This window comes from Kogia breviceps, chromosome 16 (genome assembly GCF_026419965.1).
Source record: "Kogia breviceps isolate mKogBre1 chromosome 16, mKogBre1 haplotype 1, whole genome shotgun sequence".
NCBI classification, from domain to species: domain Eukaryota; kingdom Metazoa; phylum Chordata; class Mammalia; order Artiodactyla; family Physeteridae; genus Kogia; species Kogia breviceps.
Window position 1 is genome coordinate 18,784,968 of NC_081325.1, and position 18,098 is coordinate 18,803,065.

The 18,098-nt window shown below is 42.5% G+C and overlaps 1 protein-coding gene and 1 non-coding gene across 17 annotated transcripts in view; one reads left to right on the forward strand and one right to left on the reverse strand.

Annotated features, from left to right (window-relative positions):
• The window catches only part of RCBTB1 (RCC1 and BTB domain containing protein 1), a 63,531-nt gene that overhangs the window by 17,587 nt on the left and 27,846 nt on the right, over positions 1-18,098 (forward strand). For 4 of the 16 annotated variants that reach the window (XM_059041681.2, XM_067016290.1, XM_067016291.1 and 1 more), the window contains 3 exons: positions 11,905-11,980; positions 12,099-12,268; positions 13,022-13,172. In XM_059041681.2, coding sequence (XP_058897664.1) covers positions 12,143-12,268; positions 13,022-13,172 — 277 coding nt within the window. In that variant the 5' untranslated portion in view covers positions 11,905-11,980; positions 12,099-12,142. The remainder of the gene's footprint in view (positions 1-11,904; positions 11,981-12,098; positions 12,269-13,021; positions 13,173-18,098) is intronic. The other 12 variants (XM_067016298.1, XM_067016289.1, XM_059041683.2 and 9 more) reach the window with 5 other exon arrangements.
• LOC131743583 (U6 spliceosomal RNA) lies at positions 15,744-15,850 on the reverse strand. The gene has a single exon (XR_009331854.1). It is a non-coding gene; the product is annotated as a U6 spliceosomal RNA (small nuclear RNA).

Sequence of the window (18,098 nt, forward strand, 5' to 3'; positions counted from 1 at the left end):
CTTGGTGATAGGATTATCTGACATGTTTTAAAGGGATTGCCAATGGTTGAGATGACAGATGTGTGGTGTTCCTTGCAGTTTGCCATTTGCTGAATTTAGCACCATGATTGTAGTTGTAAGTCTTGACAGTACAGATGTAAGATCTGCTGCGGTGAACACATGTCTTGAGAGGTGCTTTGCTCTCAAGGGTTAAGGAGGGTGAATCTTATGCAGACTGTCATTTCTAATGGATATGTTGCAGGACTTTAAAAAATAACTGTTGGATTTTTCAGGGGCACTTCTTATTGCCTTTAAATGAAAAAGTTCTCTGAGCAACTTTCCATTCCAATTCTGGTTAGTTCGGTTTAAAAAAACCCCAGAAAACCAAAGAAACCTCTTTTCTTGGTGAAGAAAAGCTCACAGGAGATCAAATGGATGCCTTTATAGACTTATGGTCTCCAACCCCCACCGGGCTCTGTCTTAGCATCTTTTTAGGTTTCCCTGGTCAGCGCTCTTTCCCATCCTCCCTGGTGGCTGCTTCAGACTTCAGACCCTTGTTTTTATTGCTTCACCCCATTTTCTGTTGCTACCTCCCCTCTTGCTCTCAACAGTAAGCCTTCCATCTTCCTTCACTGGGACAATTGGTGACCTCAGGAGAGAATGCCCTCAAATGCAAATCAAACCCACAATGACCTACCACCTCACACCCACTAGGATGATTATAATGACAAAGACAATAATTAGGTGAGAATGTGGACAAATTGGAACCCTCAAATTGCTGGTGGAACTGAAAAATGCAGCCTCTTTTAGCAGAGTCTCAATAGCAGAGAGAATGATAAAGAAAGAAATTACCTCCAACCTCTGGTTCCCCAACCTTTAAACTCCCTTTCATCGTATCAGTCCTTCTCTTGTGTTGTATGGAAGATTCCCCAGCTTTCTATAGTTTATGTACACCTCTGCTTCAGATCCCATTCCCTAGTCTTTCTCAGAAACCTCATTTAGTTATGTCCTCTCCTCTATCTTTCTACTGACTCCTTCCCAATAACATTTAAACATTTTCAGGTCTCTAACATGTTTGGAATAGAAAGATCATCCAAAATATGCCCTTCAGCTCCAGCCCATTTTACAGTTACTACCCTCTTTCTCCTTTTTCCTTCATAGTCAAATTTCTTTTTCTTTTTTAAAAAAATAAATTTATTTATTTTTGGCTGCGTTGGCTCCCCGCTGCTGCGCGCTGGCCCCCTCCAGTTGCGGCGAGCAGGGGCCATCCCCCGCCGTGGTGCATGGGCCTCTCATTGCGGTGGTCTCTCCCGCTGCGGGGCACAGGCTGTAGGCACGTAGGCTCAGTAGTTGTGACATGTGGGCTCAGTAGTGGCTCATGGGGTCAGTAGCTGTGGCTCATGGGCTCTAGAGCGCAGGTTCAGTAGTTGTGGCGCACGGGCTTAGTTGCTCTGCGGCATGTGGGATCTTCCCGGACCAGGGCTCGAACCTGTGTCCCCTGCATTGGCAGGCGGACTCCCAACCACTGCACCCCCAGGGAGGCCCCTCTTCACAGTCAAATTTCTTGAACAAGTTGTTTCCATTCACTGTTTCCTCCTCTTCACCTTTCGCACGCTCTCAACTTGCCGCAGCCTGGCCTCGTCCATCCACAGCCTCACTGAAACTCTTCTTAAGGTCACCAACAATTTTTGTTAAGTCCTGTGGACTTTTCTCCGTCCTTACCTAGTTTGGCCTCTCAGCAGCGTCCGACACTGACACTCCCTCCTCTGTGTGATGCTCACGGCCCTAGGCTTCCGTGCCACGGTTCTCCTGTATCTTCCTACCCTGTCTGTTCCTTCAGTCTCTGTTGTGGAGCACTCCTTGTCCATTTGCTGTGGGAGTTCCTTTGAGTTCTGTCCAAGATCATCTTCTCTTCTTACTCCACACACTTTTTCCTGAGTGATCTCATGCCAAATTGCCAAATCTCCAATCCAGATCTCTTTCTTTTTAAAATTATTATTCTTTTTATTGAAGTACAGTTGATTTACAAATATTGTGTTAGTTTCAGGTGTACAGCAGAGTGATTGGTTATACATATATGTATATATCTATACAGATCATTCTTGATCTTCAGATTTAGAAATCTATCTATTGGACATACCTACTTAGATATCCCACAGGTAGCTAAAGGTAAAATGTCCAGAGTAGAATTCCTCATCTCCCACTGAAACTAGCTTGTGTTCTCTGTACCACAGGAAGTGGCCTTACAGATCACTCACTGCCTAAGCTGAGCATCTGAGTGTAAGCCTTGGCTCTGCCTTTTTCCTTCTCCAACTCCTTCCTCCCATTCAGTCAGTTACAGAATGCTTTTGAGTCTACGTGTTTTTCCCACTTGCATTTCCCTGGCATAGGCTTCCATTCTTTCTTTCCTGGTTACTGCAGCCACCTTAGGCTCTGAGTATGTCTCCCCCCGCATCACCTCCATCTAGTCTCTACATTCTGCCAAAATATCTTTCACAGACATACACCTGATCACGCCACGTCCCTGCTTAAGATCCTTCAGTGGTTATGTGTTGCTCTTTGGATAGTCTGAGCTTTTTGGCTACAGCTGTGCTGAATTTCTTTCAGTTCCTGCACCAGACTTTTACCTGGCATATACGTTCACTGTTCCAAGTGCTTGCCTTCTCTTCAGGTACTTGACACTTCCTGATTCTGGTGATTCAGTAGCATCCGAACCTCCCGGTCAGAGCATGGCCTCGCTGTGGTGAGCATCTGTTTATGTGCCTAGACCCCCCCCTGATCACATGGAAGTTCTGCTGGGGGTGAGAGGGTGATGTTGACCGTGTGTCATGTTTACCTAGAGGACTTTCAGTAAACATTTATGGAGTGAATATAGTGTGGTTCTGCCTGTCTATTGCTGGAATTTTAGTTTTGCTTTAGGCCATTACAGGGCACAGTTGATACTTTTCATGCAGCAGAGACTAGTAGATGAAATCACTTCAAAGATGTCCCCATAGGAGAGGTTCATGATACCATAAATAGGTTTGAACTTGGGCCCCTCCATTCCAGCCTTGGACTTATTAGGAAAATAAAATGAACTATTATTGTGTTCTATCCATCTCTTTAATTATTGACCCATCTATTTTTATGTAGTCTACTTTGCAAAGTCTGTATGTTTGGTGCAAAAAACCCCACAAAACCATAGAAGAAAATTATTTGTAATCATGGAGGGTTTTTTCCTGGTTTCCTTTGGAAAATAAAAGTGTTTTGTAAGAGCATCATAGTCAGTGTCACAACCCTGAATGTTATTCTTTTTTGTTGCTAATGCTGTTGCCACTTGGGTTGTTTGCTTCCCTAACTGGAACACTTGGCTTCAGTAAAATTATTTTGTCACTTACAATGAGCGGTCAGATTCCCAGCTTCCTAGAATTGCCTAAAGCTTCTGTGCAATGAAATGAAAGCAGCTTCTTGGATGATGGGGCTTACCAATTGCTTCCTGAGGCCATTATTGCAAATTGTGCTTCGAGTTAAGTAACCTGTTGGTTGGGAGGTGACAGTTGTCTTCTTAAATGAGTGGTGAATTTGAAGGAAACTGATGAGGCAAAGGGGAATCACGGTGAGTGTTAGGAAATTCTAAGACAGCGGCATGTGGTCTTTAAATGAAGCTAGGAGGGTTACCTTGTCACCTGTACAGCTGCATCTTTATGAAGGACTGCAGAAACTCCTCTGGAGAATGCTACATTCTTAGAGTCCCTTAGTCTTTATGGAATATGTCAAGTATTCAGGACATTCTTTCATTTTCATTCTTGCAGTACAGTAATATTGCAGAAAAGAGAAGTGGATGACAGCTGTTCTACCTGTAACAGCATCAGTGTCTCAGCAAATCTCTGAAACTTTGCTCCTTTGATGTAGTTATACCAGAGAATAGGTGAAATAGTTTTAAAGTGTATTTTTATTTAAAAGAGTTTTAGGCCGATTCTTTCAGAGGCTTGTCTGGACCTGGGAAATACATTTGGTGTCCAAATCAGAATTGTAGCATCTGCGCAGTCTCAAAAAGCTCAGCAGAATAAGTATGGAAGAAAATGCTATGGGTAACATGTGGCTCTTCTGTAACTTGAGAGGTTTTTTTGAATTGCTTTTGCTGTAGCGTGGATATATGACATAATGAGTTGTAAAGTTGTGCCCCAGAAGTTTACTCCAAACCCTATTCCTGTTTCCTCTATTGGAAAGTTTTCTTAGAATTGAAATATAATGTACTCAAAAAGAGGGAAAGATGGCCACACCCTTAAATCTTTTGTCTTCAAATGGGAACTTCTGTTGGTGAAAGAGGAAGAAGGCTATGAAAAAACACTTGTTCCTGCAGGAAACCTGGATGATCTTCGCTGAGGAAATGCTTACATTTTGTCATATGCTTACAATACTGAGAATTTGACTTCTGGGATTTCATGTAACAGTTTTCTGGGAGACATAATTATTATATAGTGATTGTTGCGCCCATAATTTTTCTCCATTTGCATGTATCACGTGGGCTATATGTTTGCATGTTTTATGTATCTCATTGCTTGCTTAGTTATTTCACTTGCACGTGCATTCTAGGTTTCCACTTAGTAGGACTGGCTTTCTGTTAGTCCTGCAGTTCCTCAGAGGTGGGGGCTGTGATTGTAGTGCTTTATGACTTCCCCCAGCATTATTGTATATGGGGTCATTGTCAGAAGAATTAATATATACTGTATCATTTTGTTCACATTATCATAACAGTAGAGGTTTTTTTTGGCAAGGCATCTTAGACTTTATCAGTAGCTCATTAACTATAAATAAACTCCTATTGTAAGGTGGGTTAGCAACTAAACTGATAAGTAAAATCATCACCCATCCGGTTTATGAAAATAGAGAAACCTCTATTAGGAATCTTCAGTTTATGTGTAAGTGCTTTAATTTAATTAAAGTTTTTTTGAAATTAAAAAAAAATCATTGTTCATATTTGACATTGCTGTTTCAAATAGTCTAAACCTGGCTATGGTTTGTATGCTGAGGAACGTACAGGCCATTTTAAATGGATTGTCCCAACATTCAGAGTCCTTCCTGTTTCCTGTGAGGATATCAGCTTCCAAGATAAAGAATGACACAAGTTCACTTCATGCCTGAAGGATGACACCAGAAAAGGAGTCAGAATCTCGGGGCTAACCAGTTCTGGGTTGCTCACTGTGTTTTGACCTCTTTTCCTTAGCAAGCTCTTAGGTCAGCAGAAGATGGGTTGGGAGGTGTAAAGTCTCATCAGTAACATCAGTCTCCTTTGCGCCAAATACATCTGGTTAGAATTTGGGGGTTGAGGTCTCTGGAAGCCATGTGCTGGCGGCTTATGAGGCAACCCTAAATTTCTGGTATTGTTTAGTATTGAGACCATTATTTCATCAAAAACAAAGTTACAAAGTTTTCCTGTATTATTTTCTTTATTTCCTGTTGTTTTTTTAAACTCTCTCGACATATTCAAATATATTTTTGCTGGATCAGTAAAACAAAGCCTTCCCCTCACCCTCTCTTAACACTTAACACTTGGTTCTTAGGGGAAGGGGAAACAAATGTGCTCTTACAGGGATCAGAAGATTGGCTGCTACATTACTCCTTCAGTCTTCCAGTTCTAGATGTAGATTTCTGAAGTTGGAAGGTCTGTGTTTGTCCTCTTGATTGAATTTGCTTTCAGAGTGTAAAATGAAATAACCTTTTCTTCCCTGGGCCACCAGCTCTCTGAGGGCCGGTGCCAGTTGCTAGGAAAAGCCATCCCAGGGAATGGGATATAGATCGGTAGTACTAATGGACATAGAGTCAATCTGTGGGAACACAGGATGTATTTTCACGTGCCAAAGAAAACATGGAGATCCAAGTGGGTTGGCATATTATCCTTTGAGAGCATTAAACTCTTTTCCAATCTCTGCTTCCATTTCTCTTTTCTGTTCTTCTGTCCTTGCTTTATCTCCATACAGCAAAAAAATCATTGATTAACCTATTAAAGCACGAGTGATAATTCAGTCTGAACATATCAGTGCTATTTATGAGAAAGTATTTCCTAAATAATATAATGGATAAAAATAATGTTGCAAAAAAGTCACTATCTCATTGAACTTCACAAGTTGACTATTTAACATAACTGACATGATAATTACAGCTCATTTTTATGATTTATCAATCAAGCCCTGGAAGGACCTGTTCATCCTGGCAATTAGTTTGGTCTAGTTTGAATTGCTGTAAGTTCTGGAAAGTTCTAAGAAGGTGCTATATCTTTTAGAAATGTTCCATCCAGAATTTCCCTAATCTGAGCTTGCCTTCCCAGGACAGAATTATGATTATACTTTCCCAGAATTATTTTTTAGGTCTGAAACTTCTACATTTAATTTTTAAAAATACATCTTTGAGTTTATTAATACCGGCTTGATAAAAACCCATGGGATCATCATTTGATTTTTAAAAGTTGTGGTAAAATATACATAACATTAAATTTATCATTTTAACAGTTTCTGAGGATACAGTTTAATGACATTAAGTTATGCCAGTGTCATCATTCCCAGTCTCCAGAACTTTCTCATCATCCTGACTGAAATTCTGTATCTATTAGATAATAACTCCCCAAACCCATACCACCCAGGCCCTGGCAACCTCATTCTACTCTGTCTCCGCGAATTAAACTACTCTAGGTACCTCATGTAAGTGGACTCATACAGTATTTATTCTTTTGTGTCTGGCATATTTCACTTAGCATAAAGTCTTGAAGGTTTCAAGGCTGAATAACATTCCGTTGTAGGTAGATACCACATTTTGTTTATCCATTTATCTGTTGATAGATATTTGGGTTTTCCATCTTCTGGCTGTTGTGAATAATGTTACTTTGAACATTGGTGTACAACTGTCTGGAGTCCCTGCTTTAAAATCTTTGGATATACACTAGAAGTGGAGTTGCTAGATCAAATGGTAATTCTATGTTTAATTTTTTGAGGAGCTTCCATAATGGTTTCCATGTTGGCTGTACCCTTTTACATTCACACCTTCTACATTTAAGTTTATATTAAAAACTCATTTTACAGATTTGCCCGAAACATTCTGCCACCCTAGGTTGTGAATTGAAAGCAAGAATACCTCTTAAAACTTTTAACAGCTTAGGGGGTAAACATAATTAAAATAACTAAGCTTTCGTTTCATTTAAAATACTTAGGACAAGAATAAAGAGGCAGACGTAGAGAATGGACTTGAGGACACGGGGAGGGGGAAGGGTAAGCTGGGACGAACTGAGAGTGGCATGGACATATATACACTACCAAATGTAAAATAGATAGCTAGTGGGAAGCAGCCGCATGGCACAGGGAGATCAGCTCTGTGCTTTGTGACCACCTAGAGGGGTGGGAGGGAGGGAGACGCAAGAGGGAAGAGATATGGGGATATATGTATACGTATAGCTGATACGCTCTGTTATACAGCAGAAACTAACACACCATTGTAAAGCAATTATACTCCAATAAGACGTTAAATAAAATAAAATAAAGTACTTGTTTATTTTTGATCACAAAGTGTGTGTTACAGAAATTTGGAATATATTTAAACAAAGAAGAAAATATCACCTCTAATCTCTCCAGTAAAGTACATTTTGGTGTGTGTATATCCTTTTTCTTTATATTATACTTAAAAAAATTGTATTCGCGTAGTACATATTGGTTTTTTATATAAATTTATTTTATTTTATTTTTGGCTGCGTTGGGTCCTCGTTGCTACATGCAGGCTTTCTCTAGTTGTGGCAAATGGGGGCTACTCTTCATTGTGGTGCGCGGGCTTCTCATTGCTGTGGCTTCTTTTGCTGTGGAGCACGTGCTCTAGGCACGCGGGCTCAGTAGCTGTGGCTCGCGGGCTCTAGAGCGCAGGCTCAGTAGTTGTGGCACATGGGTTTAGTTGCTCCACAGGCACGTGGGATCTTCCCGGATCAGGGCTCGAACTCGTGTCCCCTGCATTGGCAGGCAGATTCTTAACCACTGTGCCACCCAGGAAGTCCCAGTACATATTGTTTTATAACATACTTCAGTCTTACAGAGTACGTTTGGTTTTTGTGGGTGTTTTGGTTTGTTTTTGTTTTTTACTTGGGAATAAGCACATAGTTTAGCTTTTTGTTAGCATCTTCCCTTTTGATGCCCAGTAACATGGGAAGGGAAAACATTGGATTATCTTCCTTTAGGCACTTGGTTAATTACTGCTGAATCCTACTAACTTCTTGAGTTGCTAGCAGTAAATTACTTGCTTGGCCAGTGTTACTGCCTTTGTTGTTCTCATGCATTCATAAATCCACATAGCTTCTTCATAAGCTATGAAGATTTTTATAGAACATAAAAAATATTGTAGATTTTTATAGAACAGCTGTTTTGGAAACTCAGGCTCAGTAAGGTTATCACGGTTACTTCTGATTAAAAGTATCAGGTTACTTTTGATTAAAAGTAAACCTGGGACTAAAACCCAGGCCTCAGCAATCTCCGTCCTTTCTACCAGGCCAGGGCTACTGGTGATGCTTTCTGATTTTATGAGGGGTGTGGACATGGAAGATATATGACCTGGCTTTTATATTGACTCTCAAGTTACAAGTGTTTGGAGAAATATCTCGTAAAATAATGCTTCAAGCAATTTAGCAGTGGGTAAACTCAGTTCATATAATAAGCCATCATTATGCAAGTTAGCTTGATTGTTTTTCAGCAGATTACCAAACCCTTAGGGCAGAGTTGCCTGTAAAGTGATTAATGACTTCAGAATAATTGTAGTGCTGTTAGGAAGTTGTATAACTTTGAATGGTAATATCCTTTTATGTTGTAATGTTAAAGGTGGTGAATCATATTTTTGGCCAATGTAATTATTCCCTCCCCATCTAAAATGTAATTGTATATTACCGTAAAATATTAAATTTTGATACAGGTTTTTTTTTTTTGTTTTTGTTTTTTTTTTGCGGTACGCGAGCCTCTCACTGTTGTGGCCTCTCCCGTTGCGGAGCACAGGCTCCGGACGCGCAGGCTCAGCGGCCATGACTCATGGGCCCAGCCGCTCCGCGGCATGTGGGATCCTCCTAGACCGGGGCACGAACTCGTGTCCCCTGCATCCGCAGATGGAATCTCAACCACTGCGCCACCAGGGAGGCCCCTTTGTCACAGGTTTTGATACAGCTCATATTCTAGGAAAATAGGCATCTGGATTTTCTTGGAATTTATCTACCTGCTTATAGATATACACATTGTTTCATTTCTTATGTTTTCCCCCTCTTGGTTTTTAAAAATAACTTTATTTTATTTATTTATTTTTGGCTGCATTGGGTCTTCATTGCTGTGCGTGGGCTTTCATTAGTTGCGGAGAGCGGGGGCTACTCTCCGTTATGGTGCTTGGGCTTCTCATTGCAGTGGCTTCTCTTGCTGGGGAGCACGGGCTCTAGGCGCGCGGGCTTCAGTAGTTGTGTCCCGCGGGCTCCGTAGTTGTGGCTTGCAGGCTCAGTAGTTGTGGTGCACGGGCTTCGTTTCTCTGCAGCATGTGGGATCTTCTCAGACCAGGGCTCGAACCCATGTCCCCTGTATTGGCAGGCAGATTCTGAATCACTGTGCCACCAGGGAAGCCCTGGGTGGCATCTTTTCTATTACTTCTAAAAGCATTTAAGACAATCTTCTTACCATACAAAGAACATTTATAAATCAAGAACAAAGAAAAGAATGACAGTCCAGTAGGAAAAATAGGGACTTTATGTAAAAGAATGGCACCTAGACTCTCAATCACATGAGACGGAGAGGTGAAGTGTACACATGCTGGCTCCGGGTGGCATGGCTTCAGGTCCCGAATCCGCCACTTACTAGTTTGAGCAAACTCTTAAAGTCTCTTTACCTCCATTTCCTTGTCTGTAAAGTGAGGATTAAATGAATTAATAAATGTAAAGTACTTGTAACAGTGCTTGGCACATAATACTCAAGAAGCATTAGCTGTTATCGTTGCTAATATGACTGTGATTATTTTTAAAGACTTATCCCAACCTCGCTCATAAGAGAAATTAAAGTTTAAACAAAACTGAGCCACCATGATAATACACTGTGAGCAAGGATGCAGGAGAAAGGGGCTGCCAGCATGGATGGTTCTTTTATGTATTGGTACTACTTTAGTAGAGGACAATTTGAAATAGCTATTAAAGGTAAAACAGCTATTAGACTTGGACCCTGCAATTCCATTTTTAGGGATTTATCTTAGAAACATATATTAAAAAGACATGTATATAATGTATGTAAACAGTAGTTTCAGTATTGTTCATGTTAGCAACAGACTGGAAGTGACTTAAACGTCTCCCAGTAGAAACAGGTAAGCTGTTTAAATCGATGTAACGGCATGCTCTGTAGAACCATTGAAAAGAAATGAAGTAATTCTTATATGTGCTAATGGGAATGATTTCAAAGATGTACTGTTAAGTGGCGGGGGGGAAGCTTCCACACACTCACACATATAATGCTGTGTCAGTCTACACTGTGGAAGGAATTAGAATCAACTGTTTCAGTGGTTTCCTTTGAGGAGCGGGTTGGGGAGGGATGGTAGAGAGACTTACTTTCCTCTATCCTTTTGTACCATTTGAAACAAAAAATTTTTAACATGTTTATGTATTAGTTTTTACCCTCCCCGAAGTCCTTTATCTCTTCCCACCAATACACACGCACGCACATACATACACATTCATGCACACTTTTCAGAACATTCAGATGTTAGTCCAGGAGTCTGGCTATGCAGCGATAGGGACCAGCCTGTCCTGATGGTGTTTAATGCTTATTGAATATGCGCTGTGATCCTTGGGGTATTTCAAGCCTCTGATCCTTGTCATCCAAGCTGGTGCTGATGGATAAAACCTCCCTCGGTGGTGGAAACCGAGGCCCTGGCTAAGTAAGCCCAAGCCCCAGGGATCTCTTCTGTAGGTGCTGTTGGAGGTTCTGGGGCCAGAAAGACCTTGGCTCGCTAGGCTATTTTTAGAGGTCTGAAAAGAGGGTGGGCGGAAAGGAACTTCATGAGTTATGTCGCTCATTAGGAAACCCTGTTGTATTTATCAACTGCTTGGTTCTATTTCAGTTTCCAGAGGTGAGAGCCAGAATGAAAACTCACTTGGCATGATAGGTTTTGTGCTTTGTGTAGCCCCCTGGACTTTCTAGAAATACTTTTTAACTCTTGAAGAATTGGAGCTATGACCAGGATTCTTTGTGTAAAACTTCTTAAACAGATCCAATTTAGAGTTCTATGGAAATTTATATATAATCTCTACTTTTTATCGGGTGCTCTTTAAGCTAATTGCTACTTGCATGAAGTCTGTAGTCATCAGCTCTGACACCAAGATGAGGGTGAATTCTCTTACCCTTGTTCATATACCTTTTCTCCGTGTGAAATGAAATGTCCATGTATATATGTGGTCATATAAATCAGGAATAGAACATAATACTTTCTTTTATGTTTTCACCCAGTAAATCGTAGGCTACTGCTTCTTAATGTTTTTGCTACTCCAGGCTATGCGAGGGATGTCCCATTTCTATCATTAAACAGTGGCTCCGTGTGGCAGTGATTTTCTGCAAGGGATGAGGGTCTTTCAGGGCATCCTGTGGGTGTAGTGGGAGAGTGGGGAGGTAGAAATAATGATTCTGATTTTTATAACACACACACACACACACACACACACACACACACACACACACACACTTCTAGTTGAGAATTAACTGCCTTAGACAAATGATATTGTAACCTTTATCTCAGCACCCTGGAGGGGAAAATACCTGACAAGACCTTGGTTTCATCTAGTTGACATGTCTTCTCTCCATTGTCTGCTGTCGGGTTGCACATAAACATGTATGTGACAGATGAGCACTGACTTGTAAGTGGGCAAGACGGACAGTTGGTTCTAGCAGGTTGTTCCTCCCGTTACAGGAAAAGGCACAGGTTGGAAGGTAGAGGAAGGATTGGACACGTTGCTGGGGCAAGTGAGCGATCCATTTAACCAAAAGTAGGTGGTTTATTCTGAAATTAGCTTTTGTTTCCTTTTATTAACATTGTCTTTTTTTTTGGTTTTAGTTTAGTGGTTATTTAATTTTTTATTTTGGAATTTTTTTTGTTTGTTACAGCAGAGATGTCGGCTTATTTTTAGGAATTACTGGAAACCAGAGTCATGGTGGATGTAGGGAAGTGGCCAGTCTTCACCCTGCTCTCACCTCAAGAAATAGCATCTATTCGGAAAGCTTGTGTCTTCGGCACCTCAGCCAACGAAGCACTGTATGTTACTGACAATGACGAGGTAAGCGTCTCTCAAAACCCAGGGCTTAATTTTAGGGCTTACTTTGGGGTTGAGCTTTAAAGTGTGCAATGTGAAGACTGAGAAAAAGTGGGGCATAAAGAGAGCCTAAAATCCAAAAAGATGGTTATCTTTGATAGAATTTGTCTTTTCTTTCAGTTTCTTGATTTAATACCCCTCATCCCTACTACTCTTTGAGTTTCATAGTATAGCCAAATATTCTAAAACTTTAGTCAGCAGATGTTAAATGTTTCTTTTTTTTAATAGATTTTATTTATTTATTTATTGGCTGCATTGAGTCTTCCGTTGCTGTGCGCGGGCTTTGTCTAGTTGCAGCGAGCAGGGGCTACTCTTCGTTGCAGCGCGAGGGCTTCTCATTGCGGTGGCTTCTCTTGTTGCCGAGCACGGGCTCTAGGTGCGCAGGCTTCAGTAGTTGTGGCACATGGGCTTCAGTAGTTGTGGATCGTGGGTTCTAGAGCGCAGGCTCAGTAGTTGTGGCTCACGGGCTTAGTTGCTCCGCAGCATGTGGGATCTTCCTGGACAAGGGCTCGAACCCGTGTCCCCTGCATTGGCAGGCGGATTCTTAACCACTGCGCCACCAGGGAAGCCCTGAATGTTTCTTAACAACCATGTCAGTCTCTTCCTAGCTACTGAGCTGTCAAACTGGGTTTTAGTGTGTCTTATATTCAGAGTGGAGAAGGGACCCTTTGTGTAACTGTAGGCCAAGTGACTCAGACAGAACTATTTGTTTCCCAGGTCTTTGTGTTTGGACTGAACTACAGTAACTGTCTAGGAACCGGAGATAACCAGAGTACACTTGTGCCCAAAAAGTTGGAAGCCTTATGTGGAAAGAAGATTAAGAGCCTTAGTTATGGGAGTGGACCACATGTTCTTCTCAGCACCGAAGGTAAAGTGGGAATAAGTCCAGCTTCTGTTTGTGGGAAATCGAGCAGTTAATTCTAAGCTAAGGGGCGGTGGGTTTGTATCAGATATTGGATTTTGAATGATTTGTTTCTTAATTTCTGAGCGGAAGTACACAAAACAGTTAAAAGTTAAACACTTCAGGCTACCTCTGGAACAGCCATAGGATGACTTGCAGTTTAAGCAAACTTCTGACGTTTTCGACAACTTAGGTAAAGTTGTGGAAGATGAACTAGAGCAGATGAAGTGGTCCTTCAGTCTAATTTTTCAGTGAATTGTTGTAGCAAGGCAACGTCCAGGTTTTAGTTGGTACTTTTTTTTTTTGGCTGCGTTGGATCTTTGTTGCTGTGCGTGGGCTTTCTCTAGTTGCGGCGAGCGGGGGCTACTCTTCGTTGCCGTGCACGGGCTTCTCATTGCAGTGGCTTCTCTTGTTGGGGAGCACGGGCCCTAGGCACGCGGGCTTTAGTAGTTGGGGCGCACGGGCTTAGTTGCTCTGCGGCATGTGGGATCTTCCCGGACCAGGGCTCGAACCCGTGTCCCCTGCATCGGCAGGCGGATCCTTAACCACTGTGCCACCAGGGGAGCCCACTTGGTACATTTTTAAAAACACAGGTAGTACTGGTTTTCCTTGTGTGAGTCTTGAATTCAAGAAATCTCAGTTCTTTCCTTGGCATTCATGTGGGTGCCATATGGAAAGAATGTGGGGTAGATTCTTCTTTTCCTCTGTGCCTCCCCAAGATCACCAGAGGGGCCTCTGCATTCTTCCTTGGTGATATATCTGTACTGGGGGCACCCAGAGCTCTCTGAAAATCTGTCATATATAACCTAGCTTCTTCCCTTTATGTTTTAGGCACATTAGTTCTTGCTCTCTAGCTTTTTGTTGGGTAAACTGTAGGGCGCACGTGGGAGCGTTTGCTTCTGTGCCTTTCTGCCTCTAGCCTGGGGAATCACAGCTTCCTCGGATGTTACCGTGGGTCTTGGTATTGAGCTGTTTAACAGCCTTTCACTTCCATGTGAATCCGCTCCCAAGTTCTCCACATCTTTCTCAGGCTGTGAGATCCAGATGTGAGCGTGATTGTCTGGTAAGAGTGTAACTGGTGTGGAGTATAATGAGGTGATTATCCTGCCTCTGCATTGTGTAATCATGCCTTCTGGCATCACACAGGCTCTTTCGAGCAATTGCTTCTTTGCTGACTGGTTCAGCTTGTCATCCATTGTGACCTGATGATTTAATGTTTTCCTAAGACATGTTAATTTTAATGAGGCATTGATTTCTGACCATAAAATACTGAAGTGGTTTTTTTGGAGCAAACATACTGAAACATAAGGCATTCGGATTCTTGGTTTTCTTCAAAGTGGTGACCTTGGGAAACTCTAACTTTTCTTCTGGAATTATTTTCAGAGTCCAGATCCTACAGTTTTAACTATCTTGAATGTTACAATTAAGATATAAATAAACATAAAACAAATATAAATAACTGGTTTTCTTGTGGGAATAGTCTTCTTTTTGATTTTAATTCAGTTTTGATTGTTATAATACATTTAATACAACATACATATGATACATGATGTATAGGATGTTTAATGTATGTATGATACATATATTTGTGTGTATTTTATAAGTATTACAAATAGTCACGTAGTTTAAAAACAATTTAACACTTTAAACCATCAAATAGTATATGGATTTTAGTAGAAAACAGGACTCTGTCTCACTCCTCCTTACTCTTAGAAACTGCTCTTCAGGTGGAATTTTTAACTCCTTCGGGTGTTTTTCTCTGGTATTTAGTCTCATATTTTTAAATTAACATGCTTATACTGCTATTTCTGAATTTTTAAATTTTAGATATTATCCTTTGACTTTTTGTAACAGCAGATAGAATTTAGCTCTCTTTCTCCAACCTTCCCTCACCTTATTGCGTCACTATAGGGATGTCACCATTTTGGTTAAATCAGTATTCAGTGTTCACGTTACTAGGACTCGATAAGTATTATTTATAGCTGAGCCATCTCCTTTCTTATACAACTGTTTGTTTTCTTGGGCTTACTTGTTTGTCATAAATGTATGCTGGAACTCTTTTATAGCGCAGTATTTTTTTTTAACGTCTTTATTGGAGTATAATTGCTTTACAATGTTGTGTTAGTTTCTGCTGTATAACAAAGTGAATCAGCTATACATATACATACATCCCCATATCTCCTCCCTCTTGTGTCTCCCTCCCACCCTCCCTATCCCACCTCTCTAGGTGGACACAAAGCACCGAGCTGATCTCTCCCTGTGCTATGTGGCTGCTTCCCACTAGCTATCTGTTTTACGTTTGGTAGTGTATATATGTCCATGCCACTCTCTCACTTTGTCCCAGCTTACCCTTCCCCCGCTCCGTGTCCTCAAGTCCATTCTCTAGTAGGTCTGCGTGTTTATTCCCATCCTGCCCCTAGGTTCTTCATAACAATTTTTTTTAATTCCACATATATGTGTTAGCATACGGTATTTGTTTTTCTCTTTCTGACTTACTTCACTCTGTATGACAGACTCTAGGTCCATCCACCTCACTACAAAAATATGGAACGCTTCACAAATTTGCGTGTCATCCTTGCGCAGGGGACGTACTAATCTTCTCTGTATCGTTCCAATTTTAGTATATGTGCTGCCGAAGCGAGCACCAGTATTTTTTTTTAAATTTTATTTATTTATTTTTTGGCTGTGTTGGGTCTTCGTTGCTGCGTGTGGGGTTTCTCTAGTTGCAGCGAGCGGGGGCTACTCTTTGTTGCAGTGCCTGGGCTTCTCATCGTGGTGGCTTCTCTTGTTGCGGAGCACAGGCTCTAGGAGTGTGGGCTTCAGTTGTTGTGGCATGTGGGCTCAGTAGTTGTGGCGCGCGGGCTCTAGAGCACAGGCTTAGTAGTTGTGGTGCACGGGCTTAGTTGCTCCACGGCATGTGGGATCTTCCCAGACCAGGGCTCGAACCCGTGTCCCTTAAGTTAGCAGGTGGATTTTTAACCACTGCGCCACCAGGGAAGTCCCTATAGCACGGTGTTGCTTCTGGGCACCTCTGAGCATATCTGTACATCTCCGAGTGCTCTGTCCCCCTACTCCAGCCTGGACTGGTCACTCTAGGCTGTTGTACAGCCGTCGGCCTAAAACTTCATTTCACTGTCATCCTCAGATGTCCTTTCTTTGTTCTTTCTAGATCCTTTGTCCTTTCTGGATCCCCTATTTTTTGTGTCCTGTGTCTTCCTCCTTGGATTATACCCTCATTTGGGTGAAACACATCCCTAGTAGCTTCCCAAGGAAGCAGGTGTGAGAGAAGTCTTTGAGACACTGTCTTAAAATGACTTTATTTTACTCATGCCATTGATCAGTGATTTGTCTGAGCAAAAATTTTAAAAAAAGGTACAGTATTTTCTGTTCCAGTCCTTTAACACTATTTTGAGCATTTGCCTCTACTACCTGGAATGCAAAGCTCAGTCCAGAGTAAAGGATCTCTTCCTGTTAGGACCCCATGTATAGCCCCTGAGGCTACTGGCATTGCTCCAGTGTAATCCCTTTGCTGGCTCTGTGCAGGGCCTTCGTTTTCCCCATAGCCACCTGCAGTCCCTGGCTCTCTTGTTGGCATTTTGTGCCTCTCACGGTGCAAGAGAAATATGTCTAGATTCAACCCACCTCTGCATTGCTGCAGCCCCACAGTGCCCCTTCATTCCATGGACCCAGGTGGCCACCTCAAGGGAGTGCACCAAATGGTCCACTTGGTGGCTCCAGTCACTCTTGTGATGGGCGTCAACATGTCCTACTTTAACGTGCCTCCTAAATTCCCAGAGTGATTCCATAGGGCCATACCCCATGTGGGCCTCCCTTTAATAGTCTAGTTTCCATTGCTCATCTACCTGACCATACAGCCAGGCTATTGGCTATAGCCCACGAGTTGGTAAAGACCCAAACATAGGAGTTTTTACCATTGCTTAATTCTTCCATCACTGCTCGGAAAACAGCCTGCAGTTCAGCCCACTGCACTGATTTATTCTTTTTTTTTTTTTTTTTTTTTTGTGGTACACGGGCCTCTCACTGTTGTGGCCTCTCCCGTCGCGGAGCGCAGGCTCCGGACGCACAGGCTCAGCGGCCATGGCTCACGGGCCCAGCCGCTCCGCGGCACGTGGGATCTTCCCAGACCGGGGCACGAACCCGCGTCCCCTGCATCGGCAGGCGGATTCTCAACCCCTGCGCCACCAGGGAAGCCCTGCACTGATTTATTCTTGACTCCTTCATTCAGTCTTGCCATCCACTGGTCTTCATGTGGGCACTCTCCAAATGGGATCTCGTCCATTCACCTTGGAACTGTGTCTGTAAAGCAGGCGGCTCTTTGTTGTTTAGTTAGAGCTTCACAGGGCACGTCCACAAGGCAGTGGGTTCCGGCAGCTCCAAAGTCGGCCCTAGATGAAAAGAGGCTCCCTGCTCACACCTGCCTGCATTCCCCCAGCAGCACGCTCCCCTGTAAACCATTTCTGTTTTATTATGAAACTCTTCGGGGCACTGCCTTTCTTATTAGAGGGCTTCTCCGACACCACCCAAGATGTTATGGGCATCTCAGGTCTCATGATTATTTTATGTCCTTCGCTCATCGAGACAGTCTCAATTAATGCCCAGGCTACTAATTTTCTCTCAAATGGTGTGTTCCAGACAGCGGCATCTGGGAATTTTCTGGTCTAAAATCCCAGTGGTCACTGCTGGGAGGTGCTCCCGGGTTTGCCATAAGCTCCTGTTGCAGAGTGCAGGTGGCAGATACCCTCAGAATCATATCTGATGGGGCCGTAAAGCCCCATAAGCATTGGGAGAGCTGCCGCCCTCTGCTAATTCAGACACGGGCTGCTCTTGCCCAGGTCCCCACTCAGATACAGCTGTCTTTCGGGTAATCTTAGA